We start from the raw sequence: 24,655 nt of genomic DNA, 5'->3' as shown, positions 1-24,655 counted from the left end.
ATGATTACAGGCAAACCAAGCCTAAGCTTAATGAGTTATTAATGCCTACGCAGAGGATTTTGTGAAATTAGGTTGCAACTCTTAGACACAAGATGATATTAGGTTCATCCAACTCAGTATTTGTTAATTGCCGGGAGGCTGTGGAAATGTATCTTACAGTTTGCATTTGAATAAATGCAGTGCAAATATTTATTTTCATGCAGTTCTTCATGTACAACTGAAGGATGTGATTTGCAATACCAAACAGAATTGCAAAAATAATGACTGTACCAATCAAACACCGTACTTTTGTTGAAAATACTTTATTTTCCAACATTGCAAAACCCATATCTGTCAACTATGATTTTTAACTTGAATCAATACATGTCTCAAAATATATTTTACTGCATGTATTATACAGTTTGCATTTTAATATTTATTTGCACGTAAAGCTGTTGTTTTCCTTTGCCGCTTGCGACCAAACAGAAATTGCAAAAATAATCAAACATCTTCCACTGGATTTCCAATCGCAGTTTTGTTTGGTTCCTCTAGTGGCTCAGAAATAAAACTCTGCACACTGAAGTGTGTACAATTCAAAAAGCATATTTTAATAGTCCTAAAAACACGTGCCTGTTATTCAAAGCTATATTTTTCAACTATTGCTAGGTTAAAGTTTATGTGTATATCCATGTCTGACTTTTCTTCCATTTACATTGGAGGTTTACTTTTGTTGAAAATGCCTCATTATACTTCAGTTGGACCTTAAGGGCAAATCTACTGTGCCTTCAGCTGGTGACCAGCAGAGACACGAGAGCTTACACGAGACCCAGCACGCGAGCCGCCCACCAGCGGCAAGGCATGATGACCCTGCAAACCTGCCGACAGCCGTGGTAGTTGTAAGGCCACGGCCAGTAGCCCCCGAGAGGCTCACAAACACGCTCGCAATGGGTGTAACTGCGATGACATTCTGTGCAGCAAATGCCACGATGGTCCAGCATGGGATCGAACACCATGTGCCCCTCTGAACCCTCCTGATTCCGCTGGAGAGAGAAGAGAAAAGAGATGGTGAGCAGAGCGCTGTGAAATTATTTCAGTGGGGCAGCAATTCTGGTTCACTCGGTGCCTGTTTTAAAAACGTATTATTTCTTTGTACGATTATATGTTAGTCTTGTGCTGTAGTTTGTACTGTGCAAAAGGTTTTTCGAGAGAAGTCTGTTATGCTCATCAAGGCTGCATTTATTTGATTAAAAATACTGTAAAATTGTGAAATATTATTACAAAAATACAGGAATATATTATATACATAGAATAGCTTAATTTATACATAATTTAAAATAGCTGTTTTCTATGTGAATCTATGTTAAAAATGTAATTTATTTCTGCAATCAAAGCTGCATTTTCAGCATCATTACTCTAGTCTTCAGTGTCACATGATCTTCAGAAATCATTCTAATATGCTGATTTGCTGCTCAACAAACATTTCTGATTATTATCAATGTTGAAAACAGTTGTGCTGCTCAATATTTTGATGGAAACGGTGATACATTTTGTTTTTCAGGATTCTTTGATGAATAGAATGTTCAAAAGAACTGACAAGAAAGTGCCACTTTTGGTCAATTCAACTTGCGAAATCCACAAAATATTAAGTAGCAAAAATGGTAATAATTAAATTAAAATAATATTAAATGGATTAAAAATATGTTAACAATTGTTATATTAAAAGCAGCAAAAATGGTTATATTAAAATAGAAAAAAGTTCTTTTAAATTGTAATAATACTTCACAATATTACTGTTTTTACTGCATTTTTGATCAAATAAAGGCAGCCTTCACTCTTCAAAATAAAGGTGCTTAAAAGGTTCTTCACAGCGATGCCAAAGAAGAACCATTTTTGGTTCCACAAAGAACCATTCTGTCAAAGGTTCTTCAAAGAACCATCTCTTTCTTACCTTTTTATAATCTGAAGAACTATCTTTCGCACAAATAACCTTTTGTGAAACAGAAAGGTTCTTCAGATGTTAAAGGTTCTTTATGGAACCATTTAGACAAAAACGGTTCTTCTATGGCATCGTGAAACCCCTGTAATTTTTAAGAGTGTTGGTGAGGAGAAGAATCTGAATTATTCCAAACTTTTGACTGGTAGTGTGTGTATATTTATAGCATGTTTATGCATGACTTTAATAATGAAGGCATTGCTCACATGATAAGGGTTTTCAGGGTTATAATCGGGCCCCGTCGGCCGCTCATCCTCTCTGGCTGGACTCGTGGAGTTTCGACGTCTCGCCTGTTGTCGATTTAATCCACCTGTACTCTGCCGTCTCACTCGCGTCACACTTCTCCTCTTCCTCAATGCTTCAGAAAGAGCCAGCAGAGAGAGAGAGTGAAGATAAGCAGCATTGAAGAGCGAGGCATTTCTGAGCTTTAGATGATAATCACTGCCTCATTCACAAATGTCACGGTCAGTGTGTAATGGCCATCGAATGTGGATGTGTATTGCATTAAATATCCCACCTGGGATCAATAAAATGTATGTATTTGTATCTAAAAAAAAACATGTTCATGTGCTGTATGAACTCAGCTAACAGGAAACATTCTCAGAACGTTCTGGCAAGGTTCTCTTAAAGTCACAAACAAACATTCTTCCAGTAATGTTAATACAACAATCATTCAACGTTGTCTTTAATAATGCTTGGACAAAAACGTTATTTATACATTGTTCAAGGAACGGGTTTATTTTTTTCTGAAACGTTTACGTTGGACATTTGTCTAATGTTTTCTAAACTTTACTACTAGCTACTTTTCAAAACATTCAACATTCGAAAATGTTCCAATAATGTTTGTAAAGGTTAAAATGGAATGTTTCATTAATGCTGTTTGCTAACCTTTGCATGTTATTACTCGTTTCAGAATGTTCAGAGAACATTCAAAAGTAATGTTTCAATATGTTTGCAATAATAAAATGGAACATTCCCTTAACGTTCCTATAGCCAACAAAAACATTCTGAAATAATGTTTTCATAACTTAATGGAATGTTCTTAGAACATATTCTGGGTGTTTGGCCTTTAATAACGTTCTCAAAACGTTAGCACAAAAATATTATTTATACATTATTCATGGAATGTTCTAAACATTTTATTAAACATTTAAACATTTTAGTTGGACATTCATCAAACGTTTTTAAGTGTTTTTAATAGTGCTGTCAAATGATTAATCGTGATTAATCGCATCCAAAATAAAAGTTTTTGTTTACATAATATATGAGTGTGTACTGTGTATATTTAATATGTATATATATAAAAAAGACAAATATTTTATGTTTATATATATTAAATATATTTATTTATAATATAAGATATAATAATATATGTAAATGTATTTACATGCATTTTTTTTTCAAAATATATACTGTATGTGTGTGTATTTATATATACATAATAAATATACACAGTACACACACATATATTATGTAAACAAAAACTTTTATTTTGGATGCGATTAATCACGATTAATCGTTTGACAGCACTAGTTTTTAATTGTTTCAGAATGTTCAAAGAACATTCAAAAGTAACATTCCCATAATGTTTGCAAAATGATAAAAAAACTTTTCTAAAACATTTAAAATATTCTCAGCTAACAAAGGTGTGTATAAGGCCGAGTTCACACTGCACGATTTTAGCCCGATTTTTCACTCGACGAAGGGTTTTGCGAAATCGCCGACAAATGCCCGAAATCGGAGGCAAATCAGTGCTCGTTCACACGAGTGACAATCACGCAGTGTGAACTATCAAAGACGCGATCTGAGGGAATTGCCGACACGTTGCCGACACCCGTGAAATATTTGGCATGCTAAATATCTGGAGCTGTCGGCGATTCACAATCACATGGTGTGAAATGAGTTCTGACTGAAAAACACATCGGCGATGACCTACAGCCAATGACAGACCAAGATACAGGGCAGCGGGAATAAGGGGAGTGAAACGTATATGAAACGTATTTTGCGGACCAGTGTCCGCGATTGCCGGCAGTTGTTTTTTATGTCAGCAGGTTGAAGCGACCCCAATAACTGATATTTAGGCCCTGGAATGTGAATTGTACCAGGAGAACCCTGCCAAATAAATGTGTATTTTACCCCCCGAATGGGATTTTTACTGGGGGACCCCCTCGAAAGCAATTGGGCTATTTTCAGGCTAGTTTTGAATAGTAATTGGGTGGGTTTTGTAGCAAAAACCTGGCAACCCTGCACTAGACGGAGCTGTCGGCGATTCTTCCTATTGTGAAGTCATGCAATGTGAAACCCCCTGTCGCCGATCCATCGTGCAGTGTGAACACAGCAACAACTGAATGCTACCCCAGATAGTCACGCAGTGTGAAAACAACGGCGATCCGACGAGTTTGAAAATCATGCAGTGTGAACTCGGCATTACATGTATGCTTTGTTTCTGTCTCATTGTGTTTTCCCCATGACCTAGTTTCTCAGTCTGATTAATCATTCTGTTCACCTGTTGCCTCGTTAATTAACTCATTAGTTCCTTTCTTTAGTTCTCCCTTTGTCTCTGTCCGTTCTCGTTGGTTATTGTGTTTGGTATGTGTCTCTGAGTTTGTTATTAAAGTCTATTTCCAGTTATTCTTCTCCATTCTACAGTATGTTCTAAGAATGTTTTTGCAAATGTTCCCATGAAGTCCTGGATGTTCTCTGAACTTTCAATACGTCCAGGTTTTAAAAATGTTTTTATGCAAACGTTAAGGGAACTTCCATTTCGCAAACATTATGGGAATGTTGCTTTTGAATATTCTCTAAACATTCTGAAACAAGTAGTAACATTTAAAAAAAAAAAACAATGTTAGTTGAAGGTATAGCTAAAATGTTTCAGAAAAGCATTCCGTGAACAATTTATAAACAATGTTTTTGTGCTAACGTTTGATAACTTTTTTAAAGACCACATAACTGTGAATAAATTAACGTCTATTCTACGTCTGTTCTATTAACGAATAAATTACCTAACATTCTATTAACGTTACTGGAAGAATATTTGTTCATAACTTTGAGAGAACCTTGCCAGAACGTTTCCAGTTAGCTGGGATTGTGTTGCGTGGCTTGATGAATGACATTATATGGCTTATATTGAACTATTAATCACACAATATAAAAAGCAATCCTTTATCATAGTATTAATGTGCACTTCATCATTGCTCTTCACGTGTTTCGGGTTTATTAATGGAAATGCAATGAAACACCTCTGGAGTTTGCAGGATGATGCCAGTAAATGGGAAGGTCTCCACAGAATCTCAGTATTTCAGGGCTCAGAAAACTGACGTCCTTCAGTGGTTCTTCAGATGCGATCCAGACCAGAGACCCCGCGTCAGATTTCACCGCCGCAGTGTCAGCCTCCTATTGGTGATTAAAACACAACGGTTGACTGAACACTGAAACCTGAAACTTCCAGACTAAAAGATGTATTTTGCAAGTGCAATGTGGATATGCAATGATGTTATAGATGTATTTAATAATATAAATGATTCATTTTAATAGAACTGATAGAATAGAATTATTAATAATTATAGACATTTAATCATTTAATAATAGAAAATGACTACTTTTAAGTGCTTTTTGAACACAAAACCAGCTAAATGAAGACCCAGGTAAACAATGAATTCATCTTTTCTGTTTCTTATAGCAGTTTTGTATTGTTTGTAGTGTGATCAACGTTTGCGTAAGTAGTAGACGTGTTAGGGAAGTAACACGTAACATTTTAATAATATTTTGATCAAATGAACGAAATGACTCGAAAAAAGATTCAAAATGATGATCCGAACTTGCCATCAACTAGAACTCTGTGCATTCCGGTTCATGACATCTCATTTTTGTTCAAAATCGTCCTACATCGCTGTTTTACAGTTTTTTGTAAAGGGCGTTTGACCTTCTTTGCACGTTCACTTTGTAAACACTGGCTCGGTACTTCTGCAGCGATGTAGGACGATTTTGATGTTGGAGGAGAAAATGAGATGGGAGTTTTTCGACCTACCCTAACTCTTTCGAATGGGACTGCACAGAGTACGCATGCGCATTGCAAAGCTACACAAGACAAGCGCTTGAGGTTAAAACATATATGATTTTTATTCTTTTTTAGAAAATGACCGATCGTTTCGCTAGATAAGACCCTTATTCCTCGTCTGGGATCGTGTAGAACGCTTTGAAGCTGCAATTTGGACCTTCCACCCAGTGAACCCCACGGAAGTCCACTATATAGAGAACAACCCTGGAATGTTTTCCTCAAAAACCTTAATTTCTTTTCGACTGAAGAAAGAAAGACATGAACATCTTGGATGACATGGGGGTGAGGAAATTTTAATTCAGAAGTGAACTAATCCTTTAAAGGCCTGTTCAAACCAAACACGCTAATTATAATGATAAAGATATTCTTCTGAAGGATATGCAAGCTTGATTCTGCCACAGAATAAAAAAAAAGTGAAAAGTAATTGCAGTTTACATTTCGTCACTCCACACCACGTCTATAACGATCATGACACAGAGGAGCGATGAAATCCCTTTCATATTGTTTTTTCCAGCTGATGAACAATAAAAACATTGACAGCCAATCAGAATCCATTGTGCTTCAATGAGCTTGAAGTGCTCGACAAAACTGCAGCGTGGGCTTATAATAAACATAACATTATTGTGCATTGGTGTGGACACTAATAGTTAATCGCTGTCTTTTTAGTTATCATTTTCAGTGTTAATAACTTTTAACACCTTGATCCTGATATAAAAGCATTAGCTCAACCAATGGCATGAGTCTGGGGGCGGGGCTATCCGTTTGACAGACAGCAGATGGGGGCATGTCCAGAAAAGCTGTATGAAATTCTGTTTAGTGAAGCTGATTCAAAGCGAAATGACACACTTTGGCTGTAAGCAAACATTTTGAGATGAAAAATCTGTGAAGAGTTCAATGAGAACGGTTATACGTACTGTATTCGCAGTTATAGCTAATTACATTTCATTTAGCCTGATAAACATATTTTCCCCAATTTAGTCTCATTTATATGATTATTCATGTAGTATCCCTTTCATATTGTTTTTTCCAGCTGATGAACAATAAAAACATTGACAGCCAATCAGAATCCATTGTGCTTCAATGAGCTTGAAGTGCTCGACAAAACTGCAGCGTGGGCTTATAATAAACATAACATTATTGTGCATTGGTGTGGACACTAATAGTTAATCGCTGTCTTTTTAGTTATCATTTTCAGTGTTAATAACTTTTAACACCTTGATCCTGATATAAAAGCATTAGCTCAACCAATGGCATGAGTCTGGGGGCGGGGCTATCCGTTTGACAGACAGCAGATGGGGGCGTGTCCAGAAAAGCTTTATGAAATTCTGTTTAGTGAAGCTGATGGTGCTGAAATGACACACTTTGGCTGTAAGCAAACATTTTGAGATGAAAAATATGTGAAGAGTTCAATGAGAAAGGTTATACGTACTGTATTCGCAGTTCCAGCTAATTACATTTCATTTAGCCTGATAAACATATTTTCCCCAATTTAGTCTCATTTATATGATTATTCATGTAGCAGATGCTTTTATCTGAGGTTTATGAAACATGATGGACATGTAGATTAATTTCTGCAGGACTATTTTTAGACATCACCAATTTCATTCATATTTCATCAGAGTGAAATGCAGATATGGTCAGAATAGCCAATGTATAGTTAATAAATGAAACTTGAGTCTGATGTGTAGAATGAAGCAAGCAAGAAAGACTTTAATGGTGATTATGTTTCTCACCTCAGAAAGTTCAGATCTGACTTGTGATTTGATGTAACACTTCTCTTTTCCAGGAAACTTGACTGCTGTAATGCCCTGTAAAAGAGTGAAAATAAATGAGTTATTTTATGAACAGCTCTGAAATGAGACGAACAGGTTTATTATGTGCTACTCACGGCTTTGAAGTCTTGAACTTCCACAATTTTCCCATCTGCAGCATCTGAACCGTCTTCTATCTTTATATCGATGTTACTGTAGTGAGTGCTGATCACCTGTCGACATTAACAGACCAGAGTTAAGGTCGTTTTTTTAATTAAGAGAGTTTTTGCTTCAAACAAGAAATATATCCGCATATAGGGTCAGAAAAATAAACTTAATTGAAAGGGTTTACAAGATTCTTTTTCTTGCCCCATTGTCAGATATTTGTTCTTCTTTTAAGAAAAAACTCACTTAATTTTGGTGCATTTTTTCAGAAAACAAGACTTAATATCTTCATCGTCATTTTGCTGCTCTGGTAAATGTATCTTGATTTAAGAATGTTGAATTTTTACTGGAAAACAAGACAAAATATTAAATTAGAAAATCATTTTTGCAGTGTTTGTTATTTGAAAACTCTGAAATAAAATAGAATATAAAAAGTAACTAAAACTAAAATTAAAGGAAAATGTATTATATTATACAGACATATATAAAAAAAGAATAATGATAAAAATGACAAAAACACAAAATTAATTTAAAAATGAACTAATATTAAAATGAATAGAAGTATAATATGTAAAACTTGTTATTTCAGCTATTATTTCAATAATTTCTTATTTTGCTAAAGCATAAATAAAAATAAAAAAAACTGTGTGTGTGGTTATTACAATTCTTTTTAAAATAAAAAATAAATATTTAAAAATGTTAAGATTAAAAATAATATTTTTATATTTAAAAAATAATAAAAAAGACAAAACAACAAAATTAATTAAAAAAACTAAACCGTTTTAAAATGAATAAATTAATATAAATAAAATGTTAAAAAATATTTAAGCTAGTTGCTAGTTTTACTTGTTAACTATAGTAACTAAAACTAAAAACGAAATAAACATTATTAAAAACTTTATAGGCATATAACCCCCTCCCCCCCTCTAAAACTACAAAAAAATGACAAAACACACGAAAAAATTACTAAAATTTAAATGAAAAAAAAAATAAATAAATAAAAACTAATTCAAAATATTAATAATAATAAATAAAATAATCAATCAATCAATAAATAAAATAATATCTCAAAATAACACTGCAACATACAAATATTACATCTTTTAATCCAGTGGTTCTCATCAGGGAGAAACGATGCTAAATGGAAATAATAAAACCAACCATCATGCATACTTGTCAAAAGGAGGAGAAAATGCTTCCAAAATAAAGTAAATTAGTAGAAATAATAATTTGTGAATTTTTTTTTTCTTTTGTACATTAATCAGTTTTGGGTTACCACTTAATCTGCATCCTGAAGCAAACCGACTGTAGTTGTGAACCACTGATTTATTCCATATGAAACATACTGTATAATATTGGTGCATTATTTTGTGCAGTGGTCCAGCAGATGGTTTGCTCACGGCTGCAGCTCTTACTGGCCGTTTGTGTTTGTGTTGGGAAGTGATGCATGCTGATCTGTTTGCAGTGTTAACACTACATGATTATAACCCAGCACACAGACCTCTTTGTTTGCCGTCTTTAACCTGGCCGATTTTTTTGAAATGCCAGAGGTGCCTGAAATCAATGCACACTGATGGCTGCAAATGCAAACATGCCGCTGCCTGCTTCATTGATCATTCCTGACACTTTGCAATTTAAATATTCTCATTCCAACTCAGACCTACTGTGCTTTAAATATCGACACGTCTGCGCTATTGCATCAGCATGCATTTGAGAGCGAAACGGTGTGATTATGCAATGCTGAATATTAAAAATGTATACTTTAAATATAGCAGTGTTACAAATGCATGCATGCAAATTAAAACCCTAAACACAGAACAATTTGCTGCACATCAAGCAAAAGTTTTATTATTACACAGTTAACTCGTCACAATAAATTATGTCATTCCACCTCATCAATAATAAACTTTGATTAGCCTTTAAGGAGTTCAAGTTTTAGCTTTAGTGGGCTGAATTTGATAGATGCTCCCAAAAGTGATATTTTTGTGTAGGAGGTTTCTGAACAGTTGCCCTAATTTTGAGCCAAACTAGTTTAGACTACTGTACTGTCTGGTCTGAGACACTTACTTCTTTCTCGCTGACTTTCCACAAGCAAAAAGCTCCAATGCCTCCAAAGAGCAGCAGAACGGCGCCGGCGATGAAGGCTACGACCGCCGTCGTCTTCACACGCACAAACCCTCTGGGCTTCAAGCTACTGTAAGCCTTATTAAACACACATCGTTGGGTTATAGACACAAATCAAGTGTATCAGACGCATAATGTGAAGTTTAAGGATAAAATGAAAGCATCACAAACCTCAAAAGGAACTTTTTCGGATGTTTCCTCCATGGCGTTCTGGCTTCTACTGAAAGCAGAGCTTTGTGACTTGGTGGAGCTTCTCTCAAGTTTCTGTCATGTAGGTGAGAGAGAGGAAAAATTCGGGCAAAACAAACAAGGTCCCGGAGAAACCCAAGCCTGGAATTCCTCTCTGGGGATTTTCTGTGGCCTGAGAAAACAGTGCTGAGACACACGCTTCAGACTATTCATGCACATTTCCAGTGAATTTGTGTAAATTGACAGGCAAAAGAGGCCCGGTTTACCTGAATTCACTGCTGTAAATCTATGGGACGCTTTCGAAGGCAACATTTATTTTTCAATTCAACAAAATTCGAGTAATGTTCTTCAGTTTTACCAGGACTGGATCTGTACAAGGTCTCATTTATGTACACTAGCAGTCAAAAGTTTGGACACATCACTCATTTTCATGACTAATTTCACTTTTAAATAACAGTAAACTGATTAAAGTACTCAAATAGAGGTCTGGGAGTGATGTAGTGATAAAAACGTGTGACACAAATGAAGATTCTTATATTTCAACTTCTTCTTTGTCGAGTTTACAGCTTTTTTTCACTATGAAGATTCGTTAGCCAACTTCATCAGGTGCATCATGGGATGCTTTTTAACACTATTGAAGAAGAAACATGCGTGAGAAAAACTAAAAGTAATACCATTAAAAAACTTTTTTACAGGCTCTAACAATAATATTAATAATAAAATAGAAAAAAATTATATATATATATAAAAAAAAAATATATATACATATATATATATATATATACTGTATACATTATTTTTTAAATATATTTCAGCTGATTGCCAGGGCAACATTTTTTATTTTCATTTTGTTTAACTAAATGATGTACTAAACTGATAACTAAAACTAAAACTGAAATAAAAATTTATAAAAAAACAAAAAGTGTACAAGTATACAAAAGAACTAATAACAAAAGACAAAAGCACACAACACAATTACTAAAACTGTAACTAAAATAAAAATGAGAATGGAAAATATAAAAATAAAAACGAATTTAAAATATAAATAATTAATCAATTAATAAAAACTATAATAATATCTGAATTAAAAATGTTATGAGAAAATGCAGTTGTAGGCATAATTTTATTTGTCTACAAAGCTAATATTCAAGCATTTAAACAGAAGCTTGAAATATTTTTGAGATGATAAATTATGTCTTTTGACTGGATTAGACAAGGATGCAAAACATTGTAGATGTGACATTTTTTCCCTCATGTTTTCATTTCTTAAAGTCGCATTTCATTTCTTTCTGCCAAGGTCATGAGTTTGATTGCAACTGATAAAATGTAAATGTGTAACTTGAATAAAAATGTAAGCCAAATGCATAAATGTAAAAATGAAAGAACTTGTTCATTGTAAGTGTGTTAGTTTGTTACTCATCCATTTAACCTTTTTAATGTAATGCAATTTAAATTTTTATGACAAAATTCAATTGAAAGCACAATTTATAATTGTCTGCAAAGATAATTCAGACACCTAAAGATCGAAAAGTTTTATAATCGTAATGATGACTTCTTTTTGGTCAAGGATTGTATATTTTACCAGCTCAATTTATTTATGATCAAAATTTAATTCAGAAGCAGTTTTAAGATGATAAATTATGTCCAGAATTTTGCCTGGTTTTGTCAAAGATGCAAAACATTGTAGATTTTATCATAATTATTATGATTTAATTTCTCGTGTTTTTATTTCTTAAAGAGAAACAACTTTGCTCAGTCTGAATAAATGTTATAAAAATAAGAAAAATAAATGTAATGTGTGTTACAGTTTGTTACTCATCCATTTACCCTTTTAATCTAATTAAAATTTTCAACAAATTCCAAAAATTATTCAGAAGCCTTACGTTTTAACAGTTTTTAAGATCATAAATTGTCCAAAATGATCAAGAATGCAAAACATTATAGATTTTACAATAACTTATTTTATTTATCACTTATTTTATAAGTAAACATTATAAAAGTGGTAACATGTGTAGCTGTAAAAAAAATGACATTTAATGTGTTACAGTTTGTTACAATGTGACAAAAAAAGTAACTTACAAACAAACAACAATCACATTATATTCATCCAAAACATGCTATGAAAAAAACAACATGTAATATTGTTAAAAATATAATTTGTATATACAAAACATCAATGCAGTTAAAGATAATATGTACAGCAAGATTATTACAGTATATGCCAGTATCAGACTGAGGTATCAGGCTTCTGTAAATCTGCCGGGACTCTCTGTGGCGATGGGTTTGGTGGAGTGTGTGAAGACTATGTTCTCCGAGTCTTGTCTCCGCTGTGACTGTGGAGAGCAGACGTGAATGTAATCGTACTGACTCTGCTGGTCTTCTGTAAGGCTGTGCAAGGCCACGCTTCTGTTGGTCTGCGTGTCGTAACTGCTCCTCTGAAGCGTGGCCTGTGAGGACGGCCTCGTCCTTGAGAAGGTCGACAGATGTCTGCTATTAACGCTCACAGACGGGCTCCAGCATCTGTCCGAGTGACCCAGGATCCTGCACTCACTGGTGCAAGCCCACAGACCTGAGGAAACACACTCCGGTAAGGATTTCTACACAACTGCCACAATAAAACTGGTAATTACAACTTTTTAAGCTCAATTCAGATTTTTAAAAAAAATGTTATATCTTCAACTTCAGTCTAATTCAGTCAACAGAAATTTAGAAACTCTGAGTTTACATCTCGCAATTATGATGCTTTTTCTCAAAATACAAATATGCATGTTTATATTTCACAGTAATTCTGTTTTCTGGCAATTGTAAGACAAACTCGTAATTTGGACATTTTTCGTGGAATTCTGAGTTTAAATCTCACTGTTCAGACTTTTCTTCTTAGAATTGCGAGTTTCTTGCAATTTGTGACATATAAGCTCACAATAAACTCTAACCATTCCAATCTACAGCATTTGTCAACTTTTTAAGCTCAATTCAGATTTTTTAAAAAAATGTTATATCTTCAACTTCAGTCTAATTCAGTCAACAGAAATTTAGAAACTCTGAGTTTACATCTCGCAATTATGATGCTTTTTCTCAAAATACAAATATGCATGTTTATATTTCACAGTAATTCTGTTTTCTGGCAATTGTAAGACAAACTCGTAATTTGGACATTTTTCGTGGAATTCTGAGTTTAAATCTCACTGTTCAGACTTTTCTTCTTAGAATTGCGAGTTTCTTGCAATTTGTGACATATAAGCTCACAATAAACTCTAACCACTCCAATCTACAGCATTTGTGAGTTTACATCTCGTAACTTTTACTATTTTTCAGAGTTTTGAGTTTACATCTCGTAACTTTTACTATTTTTCAGAATTTTGAGTTTACATCTCGTAACTTTTTCTTTTTTTTAGAATTCTGAGTTTACATCTCGTAACTTTTTCTTTTTTTTAGAATTCTGAGTTTACATCTCGTAACTTTTTCTTTTTTTTAGAATTCTGAGTTTACATCTCGTAACTTTTTCTTTTTTTTAGAATTCTGAGTTTACATCTCGTAACTTTTTCTTTTTTTTAGAATTCTGAGTTTACATCTCGTAACTTTTTCTTTTTTTTAGAATTCTGAGTTTACATCTCGTAACTTTTTCTTTTTTTTAGAATTCTGAGTTTACATCTCGTAACTTTTTCTTTTTTTTAGAATTCTGAGTTTACATCTCGTAACTTTTTCTTTTTTTTAGAATTCTGAGTTTACATCTCGTAACTTTTTCTTTTTTTTAGAATTCTGAGTTTACATCTCGTAACTTTTTCTTTTTTTTAGAATTCTGAGTTTACATCTCGTAACTTTTTCTTTTTTTTAGAATTCTGAGTTTACATCTCGTAACTTTTTCTTTTTTTTAGAATTCTGAGTTTACATCTCGTAACTTTTTCTTTTTTTTAGAATTCTGAGTTTACATCTCGTAACTTTTACTATTTTTCAGAATTCTGAGTTTACATCTCGTAACTTTTACTTTTTTTCCAGAATTCTGAGTTTACATCTCGTAACTTTAACTTTTTTTTTAGAATTCTGAGTTTACATCTCATAACTTTTACTTTTTTTCAGAATTCTGAGTTTACATCTCGTAACTTTTACTTTTTTTCAGAATTCTGAGTTTACATCTCGTAATTTTTACTTTTTTCAGAATTCTGAGTTTACATCTCGTAACTTTTTTACTTTTTTTCAGAATTCTGAGTTTACATCTCATAATTTTTACTGTTTTTCAGAATTCTGAAAAGTTTGTTTTTGAGAAAATTGAGTTTGTCTCATAATTCAGACTTTTCTTCTTAGGATCACGACATATAAACTCATAAATAAACAAAAAATAATTTAAAATCCAGTTGAATTTTCAGTTTAATTATTGCAATTCAAGTTTTTTTTTAAATTAAAAATAAAAATAAAAAAGGTAATTGCAACATTTTATCTCACAGTTCCCACTTATTTTCTTGCAGTTGTGAGCTTAAATCTCACAATTCTGACTTTTCATTTTAGAATTGCAAGTTTATATCTTACAATTGAAAATTATATATTTTACATCCCACAATTCTGACTTATTTTCTCAGAACTGCAGTTTATAAACTTGAGTTATGTTGCAAAAAACGTCTAAATTGTGTGAAATAAACTCAAAATTGCAAGAAAAAGTTAACTTTCATAGATCTGGAACATCAAAGTCCTGAATCAAATACCTTCACTTTTCTTTTTCATCAGAAAATAAGTTTGTTCGACTCTTAATGTGCTCAGATGCGCATGACTCGTGATAGGCACACTGCTCAGCTCTATTAGTGCGCGTGTAATCGCTCAGGCTCTTTGTTTCCCATAGATTAGAGTTTAACAAGGCTGCACTAGAAATGATTCAAAACTGACATTGAAGTGAAGCGATCCAATCAGCAGCTCATTAATCTGAGCACCTCCTACTTTAACTTTGCCTCACTAATCCACACGACACCTCGTCAATGCAACCATGATCCTGCAAAAAATAATTACCCTGACAATCGTCTGCGTGAGAAGCCATGCTACCAGCAACTCTGTGTCTTTATTTGTTTCATTGCTGCACTTTTATCAAGAACACAAATTATCAGTTATGTAAGACTTACTTTCTAACTGTATACAAACTTTTGAACGGTAGGGTATATTGTTAGACACAACAGCACAACAGTTTCCGGCACTGATAATAAATCAGCAGATTAGAATAATTGAAGACTGGAGTATTGATGATGAAAATTCAGCTGCGCATCACAGGAATAAATTAAATTGTAATGTATATTAAAATAGAACAATTTTATTTTACATCATAATAATATTTCACAATATTAAATTTTTTCCTGTATTTTTCAAATAAATGCAGCCTTGATGAGCAGAAGAAACTCCTTTAAAATTTTTTTTAAATCGTTCTGATCCCAGACTTTTGAACGACAGTGTATATTTGTATGTTTCTGTATGTTTATATTAAAATATATGAATATGTTTAGATAAAAGTATATGCTAAAATAAATACATATAGAAATATGTAATATAATATTTATTTAATTTATAATTACAAAAACTATTTATGATATTATTATAAAATAAACATTTAAAATTATATTCTGTGAACATATTTATATATTAATAAATAAAACATATTAATATATAAACATATTTATATATTAATATAAAATTCAATTAAGAAAAAATATACAATTGTATAATATCCTGCTAAATTATGAATATATATTTATTTATTTACTTTTTAAAATGTGTATTATAATTATATATATTTATATTATTTTTTATAAATACATTTTATAAAAATATATATATATAATATATATATATATATATATATACAGTATATATATTAAGATAAAGGCAACTGCTAAAACAAATAAACAATTATTATTATTATTATTATTATGAGAATTCTGCACAAATATCAAATATATTACCATTTTGGACATGTATATACATAATAATATATTATGTATAATAAATAGTTCTGAGTATGTCAGTCAGATGAGTTGATTTTAACCTTTATATGACGTGTAGTCTTTCTTGAGGCCTTCACTGATGTCAGAATCACTGTCATTAGCATCACTGTCTCCTTTTCCGCTGTCTTTGCCGCTGATCTGTGGGTCTCTGACTGCGATGGTCATCATAGAATTTCCTTTCCAGACCGTGATGGGTCGAGCGTTGTCTTTACCATAACCAGGCAAAGTGGAGTATCCCTGTGAAAACACAAGAAGCAAAGCTCATCCTCTCTGCTTTTCTGGAACGACATGACGGTGAGTAATTAATGACAAGACTTTTCATTTTGTTGATAAACTACTGTTACTGTTAAGCATACTTTTTTTTGGAGGGGGGGGGTATACTGTATATACACATTGATCAGACAGATGACTTTGACTGTTGCATTGCATGCTTGTTTTTATTTCTGCATCCTGTGCCATGAACCTATTTATTTTAAAGACAGCTTACGACAAAAACAAACAGGTTTATTTTTTAAAACGCATTTAGAAACCTGCTCCGTTGTGCTCCTTCTAGAGGTTTTGTAACACTTGTGACGTGACCCCTGTGATCTGTCACATTGCTTTGTGCTGTTTTTTTATTGTTTGTCTATTTACTAATAGTTTTTTGGCCATTTGTTCACATCTCACTGCATTTTCAGTGCCTTCAGCAAAAGCATTGCATTTTTAAAACAACATATGAAGTTAAAACAGATCATTAAAAAAAAAAAACATTTCAATTCCAATGTGTTCAATTGAGTTGGATTCCATTGCGCTACTTTTAGCTGTTTTTAATGCAAGTAGTGTATTATGTTTGTACGCCTCCTTCGGCCATTGCATCATATCTCGGCCATTTGTTCACATCTCACTGCATTTTCAGTGCCTTCAGCAAAAGCATTGCATTTTTAAAACAACATATGAAGTTAAAAACAAACATTAAAAAAAAACCATTTCAATTCCAATGTGTTCAATTGAGTTGGATTCCATTGCGCTACTTTTAGCTGTTTTTAATGCAAGTAGTGTATTATGTTTGTACACCTCCTTCGGCCATTGCATCATATCTCTGTTTTTCAGGGTTTCACACAATGAGTGTTGTTTTTAAGACAACATATCAAGTTAAAAACTGATAGACCTGTTTTATTCCTTTGCATCAGTCTCCTCTGTTGTTATTTTATTTATTTATTTGAATTTTGGCCTGTTGTTATGTGCATCAGACATACATTTTTGGCTGTTGCATCACTTTTTTAAATATTCTTTTTTTTTACAAAGTGAGCATTGCATTTTTAACATGGGGTGTCGATTTAAGCAGTTAAAGTCAGTGTTATTTCAGTATAATTGAGATGATGTAATAGTTTTTATTCATATTTGAATCTGTTTTTATTTTTCTATGTTCTGTTTTCATTTTAATTTTAGTTAAAATTTTAATATAGTTAAAGTTTTTCATTTTTGCGTGATTTTGTCATATTTTGTAGTTTTTGTATATGTTATATATAAGTATTTTAATTACTTAAAACTTAAATTTTTTATTTTTTATATATATATATATATTATATATAATTAAAGTTTTAAGTAATTAAAATGAGAAATAAAATGTTTTTCATATTTATCTTGTTGCACTTAACATTTATTTTTTTCCAAGTAACGAAAACGCTTTTTGATGGTTTTAGATTTGTTAACTATAATAACTCCGTCAGTTGTTATAATAATTTTTGCTCTTTTGCACCATTTTATTTATTGTTGCAAACATATATTATGGACGGTAGTGTATATTGTTAGACACAACAGCACAACAGTTTCCGTTTGAGCGTTGCATTGCATCTCACTTTTTTTGCTTGTCAATCTGCATTTTTGGAAAAATTCTTATTATATGTAGGCTACATATATATGAGATGCACGTCTTTGTTCACCGCAAAGTTAACATTTTGAAAAATGTTTTGTTCCATTCCTTTGCATTCCACCTGCACTGTTTTGCATTGGCCTGTGCACGTGCATCAGATGAACGTCATTGGCTTTCTTGTCTTGTGTCATTAGCATTGCTTTTCGAGCCCTACGTTGTGTTCAGCTGTGCTCCGTCGATCTGTTTTTGAATGCATGTCCTGTGTGAACGGCCCCTCAAACACACACACACACAGAAAGAAACAGTCACCACTTACATCTATTTCCCCCGCCACACTCCTGTATTTGCTCTTGAAAGTCTGTGGGGTTTCGTTAAAAACTTCGCCTGTCGCCTGCACGCTGTTGTGTAGTTTCTCAGGTGTGCCAATGGCAGTCGTGGAGTGAAATGCATGCGTGTCGAACACTTGACCTGTAGCTTCGCTAACATGCGCAACACCATCTGTTACTGACGTGATGGACGTGATGATGATTTCAGGTTTGCTCTTGAAAGTCTGTGGGGTTTCGTTAAAAACTTCGCCTGTCGCCTGCACGCTGTTGTGTAGTTTCTCAGGTGTGCCAATGGCAGTCGTGGAGTGAAATGCATGCGTGTCGAACACATTGGCAGTCTGGCAGGAGATCATCGACACGGCGTTGTGCTCTTTAGCGTAAGGAATATCCACTGCGTCTGGGAGGTTAGCTTGTCTCTTCTGACCGTTTTTGCGACTTTTGCATAGTATGAACGATAAAATAGCCAAAAACAGCAGCGAGGAACTCGTCAAAGCCAAGATTAAAATAAGCGTCCATTGTTTTGGTTCGCCGTCCTCTCTTTCGTCATAAAAATTGCCGTTTGAGGGCGCAGACTCAGTTAGGGTGAAATGAATCGTAGCTGTTGAGGTTAGCGACGGGTGGCCGTTATCGTTAACCGTCGCTAAGACTTTCCATAAATCGTACTCGTCGTAAGCGATTTTGCGGTTGATGTATATTTCCCCCGTATTCGGATCGATGGCGAAACCGAAATCGCCTCCATCGTAGAGTTTGTAAGTGAGCTCCGCATTCAAACCGGCGTCTGAATCTTTCGCCACGATTCGGGTCACGATATAACCGGGTGGCGCGTCTTTAGGAAGCTGGATTTCGGCAGATCCGTTGACGAGTGGCGGTTGCGATATCGAAGGCACGTTGTCGTTCTGATCGACCACATTGATAATCAGTACAGCGTTGTTGTGAAGTTGCGGCCATCCTCGGTCGCTGGCCTGGACGCGAAGATCTAGCCGCTTCGTGACTTCGTAATTAAAACTTTGCAAGGCGTAAACGTTTCCCGCTTGATTCATAATAGCAAACCTGGAGACGCTGTTGGTGTCCGAGTCAAAAAGCTCATAGGTTATTTCCCCGTTAAGCCCAGAATCCTGATCGCTGGCTAAAATCGTAGTGATGTAGGTACCTGGAAGTTGATTCTCCTCAATGAAACCTTCATATATCTTAGCGCTGAATGTCGGAGCATTGTCGTTGACGTCTGTAAGCCGTATAATGTAATGAGTTACCGTGCGTAACGGCGGTACACCGAAATCCTCAGCCACTATAGTCAAATTATACTCCGCGATCTTCTCTCTATCCAGAGGAGCCATCGTGACTATCGTGTAGCTCCCTTCATACGCTCTTTTAAGCCTGAAGTTTCCATGTCCGCCGTTCAGAGTGCAGCTCACTTGCCCGTTCGCTCCAGTGTCCTTGTCTTTGATGCCGATTAAAGCCACCAGGATGTCTTGACCTGTAGCTTCGCTAACATGCGCAACACCATCTGTTACTGACGTGATGGACGTGATGATGATTTCAGGCGGGTTGTCGTTCACATCTCTGATGTTGATGATGATTTTGCACATTGAGGGCACAGGATTGTGTCCTAAATCGCTGGCTTGCACGTCAATTTCATACGTGGTCTCGTCTTCGTAATCCACAGGGCTCTGCAAAGTCAAATGTCCAGTTTTGTAATCCAGTTTAAATAGCTGTCTGATCTCTGTTGTGACTTGTTTGCCAAATTCATACATGACCTGTCCATTGAGACCTTCGTCCGGATCGAGAGCGTTCAAGTCCAGCAGTAGCGAATCAACAGGGGTGTCCTCTGGCACATCCACAGAGTAATGGCTGTGGTCAAACAGTGGGCTGTTGTCATTAGCATCCTTCACTTTGACGGTGACATTAGTGGCGCCGCTTTTCGCCGGATTCCCGCCGTCTGCCGCCACGAGTTTGAGCGCGAAAAAAGCGCGGGATTCGCGGTCGAGCTCTTTGACCAGCACCAACTCCGCATATTTAACCCCATCCACTCGCGTTATGACATCGACGCTAAAGTGAACGCTCTTTTAAGCCTGAAGTTTCCATGTCCGCCGTTCAGAGTGCAGCTCACTTGCCCGTTCGCTCCAGTGTCCTTGTCTTTGATGCCGATTAAAGCCACCAGGATGTCTTGACCTGTAGCTTCGCTAACATGCGCAACACCATCTGTTACTGACGTGATGGACGTGATGATGATTTCAGGCGGGTTGTCGTTCACATCTCTGATGTTGATGATGATTTTGCACATCGAGGGCACAGGATTGTGACCTAAATCGCTGGCTTGCACGTCAATTTCATACGTGGTCTCGTCTTCGTAATCCACAGGGCTCTGCAATGTCAAATGTCCAGTTTTGTAATCCAGTTTAAATAGCTGTCTGATCTCTGTTGTGACTTGTTTGCCAAATTCATACATGACCTGTCCATTGAGACCTTCGTCCGGATCGAGAGCGTTCAAGTCCAGCAGTAGCGAATCAACCGGGGTGTCCTCTGGCACATCCACAGAGTAATGGCTGTGGTCAAACAGTGGGCTGTTGTCATTAGCATCCTTCACTTTGACGGTGACATTAGTGGCGCCGCTTTTCCCCGGATTCCCGCCGTCTGCCGCCACGAGTTTGAGCGCGAAAAAAGCGCGGGATTCGCGGTCAAGCTCTTTGACCAGCACCAACTCCGCATATTTAACCCCATCCACTCGCGTTATGACATCGACGCTAAAGTGGCATTTCACTGTAATATGCAGTATTATTGAGTCCTGCGGAGTAACTCATCAAATCTCTTTCTAAACGTGCATCTCTAGGGATCCTTGAAAATGTGGCTCAACAGGACACAAGATAGTTTTCCAAACTTGTAAGTTAAGAAGAGGAAAAGTTGTGCCTCCTGCTATTCATTTAAGGTCTGTTTAACTCCCTCCATCTTCATTTATTCAGTCCTGTGGTGTTGCACCTCCCAAAATAGCCGCATCCCTTTAAACTTCTTCTAAAAGTACATTAACAGCATTTTCAGATTGTCTTATTATTATTTATGTGCGTTGAGTTTTCACAGCCTCATTAATTGAGAGACTACAGGGAATGTGTGCTTTATAAAAATTAATCTGTCACACTGCGGGGCCATAGAAATGAAAGTGAAAAGTTGATTAAAAGTGGTGGGGGAAAAAAATGCACTTTTCCACATTCTCACAATCTGTCTGCCTTCCTCATCCGTCCATCTCTTATCACAAATCTCTCAAAGCAGAACTATAATGTATTCATCTTTAATCTAAATCCAAATCTTGCCCACCGGGTGAAAGTCTCCAGACGCAAGCCTGGATCTCAGTCTGGTTTTGGCCAGTTGTTAAACTCGGAAAATTGCAGTCAGATGTGCGAAGTGCTTCTAAATATTTCATGAATTTATCGTACGCACCTATCAACCGGCGGTAAAATTTATTCCAAACATTCCAGATGATATTTCACAGAAAGCACTACACTTCTTTGGAAGTTCAGGGCAATCTTTTGTACTTTCAAATGAATCTGAGGAGCTGAAAAGAGGTTTTTGTAGGGGGGGAAATGCTGTGCAACTGTTTGAGAGGAGATAGGGATTCCAAATTCATAGTCCGCTCACAGACATAATTCCATTTTTAATAGGATTCTAAATGCATTTGGTTTCAGGGGATATCTTTTTGCATTTTCAAGTTTGCTAATCACATCCGTCTATGACATGCTTCAAGAAACGGCACGGAAGTCGACACATAAAACTAGGCACCGGCTTCATAAAGGTTTGAAATGGGGATAGAATTATACGGCGGCGATGCCCACAGTTGGCTGATTAGTGTTCATGCGGGAGATGATTTTAAGATTCCTTCTGGACACAGTAGCGTCTCTCTCCCGGGGAAACCAAGCCTTTCTGTGAACGGCGTTAAGATTTGCAACATTTGGGAAAAATGCCACGAGAATTGTGTTTGCCAGTCTTCAGTGGCAGCTCTGATGATTATATTGAGAGAAAGAGCGAGATAGAAGGAAAATATATCTGTGACCTTTGTCTTATCAACCGTTCCATGTAAACATTTAGTTTAATGGCATTTGAATGCATGCATTTTCACATAATGCACTGAATACAAGATTGCTTGCCCTTTCTCCTTATGCGCTATAAAAAAAAGATTTTTCAAAGATTATAGAAGTGTGTTCTACTTCAAAATTTCAGACTGAATTCAATGCGTTACATGCCATTTATGTTGCAGTGAATGGGTGCCGTCAGAATGTGAGTCCAAACATCTGATAAAAACATCACAATAATCCACAAGTAATCCACAGCACTCCAGACCATCAGTTAACATCTGGAGAAGACAAAAGCTGAAATAAATCCAGCATTAAGACGTTTTTAACTTTAAACCATTGCTAAAACATTAGTGCATAATCCATAATAATGCTTCCTCCAGTGAAAAAGTGCATCTCCTGTCATCTCTCGCATCAAAATCCTGCCACATATGTGTTTAGAGCTGTTTTGGCTTGTGCTTGATCTGTGCAGATTTCTCTTAACATCTGGAGAAGACAAAAGCTGAAATAAATCCAGCATTAAGACGTTTTTAACTTTAAACCATTGCTAAAACATTAGTGCATAATCCATAATAATGCTTCCTCCAGTGAAAAAGTGCATCTCCTGTCATCTCTCGCATCAAAATCCTGCCACATATGTGTTTAGAGCTGTTTTGGCTTGTGCTTGATCTGTGCAGATTTCTCTCCTGATTCACACCAGAACACTTTTTCACTGGAAGAAGCGTTATTGTGGATTATTACTATTTTGAATTAGCCTTTATTTTTATTTTTTCAGTTTTCATTTTTTTCTTCCCAATTTTAATATTTTTCTTAGCTGTGTTTTTATTATTTCTATTTAGCTTAATTATTTTTGTTTTTATTCATTTTAGTGCTTAGACTTATTTATTCCAGTTGCCGAGGCAGCATTTCTAATTTTCATTTATTTTTAATTTAAGAAACTTTTATCATTTTTTTTGTTTAATATTTTTATTATATATTATATTTTTATATTTTCATATTTCATTTATTTTAGTTTTAGCCATTTTAGTAATTAAAAATAAAAAATACTTTTTTTCAGTCAGCATTTCTCATTTTCATTTAAGTTTTTTGTTAGTTTAAGTTCTTCTTATAATATTTGTATTTTATTTCAGCTTTATTTGAATGATTAAAAATGGTTTTAGGTAACAATAACAATCATTTCCTGAAGTTAAAATCCCATTTACATTATCCATAAAGAAAGAATTTTATACTATGGATTATGGACTCCTATTTTAGCCGGAAACAATGGTTTGAAGTTAAAAACATCTTAATGCTGGATTTGTTTCAGCTTTTGTCTTCTCAAGACATTAACTGATGGACTGGTGTGGATTATTGTGATGTTTTTATCAGCTGTTTGGACTCTCATTCTGACGGCACCCATTCACTGCAGAGCATCCATTGCTGAGACACTGATGCAATGCTGCATTTCTCCAAATCTGATGAAGAAACAAACTTATCTACAGCTTGGATGACTTGAGGGTGAGCATGTTTTTTCACCAAATTTTCATTTCTGGGTGAACTATTCCTTTAAGCCATGCATCTGCAGTGCCATCATATCAAATTATACAGTCTATTTAGGATTTATTAGACTCTTTTGTATCATACTGACACATTTTGTTGCTCGTTCATACTTCAACCAGCTACTGCCTTCCCACAATGCTTCATTTCTGATTATTTTCCTGCAGGCGCTCTTTCTGTGCTTGGCCGTCTTCCATTAGCACTAGCCTCACTGTCATCCAATACAGCCTGTGTTCATCTGGGAAAAACACCTACAAAACATCAAGAAAATAACTCAAATGAAAGAAAATCTAAGCAAAGATTTATTTCATGACCTGAATTAAGTGTGTGTTTTGACGGAGTGCAGTTTTGTGAGTCCTGCATCATTCAGAGTCGATGAGAATCGCAGTGACCTTCAGTACATCATCACATTCCATACTTCACTGTAAGCCTTTATATATCATGCATTATAAAATATCTCAATACATTAATTAATGCATCTTATAATGAATTGTATGATCTCGTGAATAATTGTAATCACAGTTATAATATTTGTCTATTCACTGTTACACCTTTAGGAAGTATAATGCATTAAAACATGTGAAAACAACCAATTTTAGACGTAACAAGGCATCTGCCAATATTATAATGTAATGTGTATATAT

The 24,655-nt window shown here is 34.9% G+C and overlaps 2 protein-coding genes across 2 annotated transcripts; both read right to left on the bottom strand.

The window, feature by feature from the left end:
• Positions 1–335: 335 nt before the first annotated feature.
• LOC107563882 (leukocyte cell-derived chemotaxin 1-like) lies at positions 336–10,310 on the bottom strand. Its single transcript, XM_016248850.1, has 7 exons — positions 10,244–10,310; positions 10,016–10,150; positions 7,921–8,016; positions 7,766–7,840; positions 5,215–5,368; positions 2,179–2,330; positions 336–1,019 (listed from the first exon to the last, which is right to left on the bottom strand). Exons 1-7 carry the CDS (start codon positions 10,274–10,276, stop codon positions 795–797), a joined length of 870 nt encoding a protein of 289 aa, XP_016104336.1. The 5' UTR covers positions 10,277–10,310; the 3' UTR covers positions 336–794.
• Positions 10,311–12,436: 2,126 nt separating this feature from the next.
• LOC107563875 (protocadherin-8-like) lies at positions 12,437–21,644 on the bottom strand. The gene is made up of 6 exons (XM_016248843.1): positions 21,625–21,644; positions 20,525–21,158; positions 18,675–20,477; positions 18,408–18,482; positions 16,281–16,476; positions 12,437–12,830 (listed from the first exon to the last, which is right to left on the bottom strand). The coding sequence occupies exons 1-6, from the start codon at positions 21,642–21,644 to the stop codon at positions 12,502–12,504; spliced, it is 3,057 nt and encodes a 1,018-aa protein (XP_016104329.1). The 3' UTR covers positions 12,437–12,501.
• Positions 21,645–24,655: the final 3,011 nt, after the last annotated feature.

Source organism: Sinocyclocheilus grahami, unplaced genomic scaffold, assembly GCF_001515645.1.
Source record: "Sinocyclocheilus grahami isolate Dianchi unplaced genomic scaffold, SAMN03320097.WGS_v1.1 scaffold894.1, whole genome shotgun sequence".
NCBI classification, from domain to species: domain Eukaryota; kingdom Metazoa; phylum Chordata; class Actinopteri; order Cypriniformes; family Cyprinidae; genus Sinocyclocheilus; species Sinocyclocheilus grahami.
The sequence above is the reverse complement of the archived record's forward strand: the minus strand, read 5'-3'. Positions and strand labels throughout refer to the sequence as shown.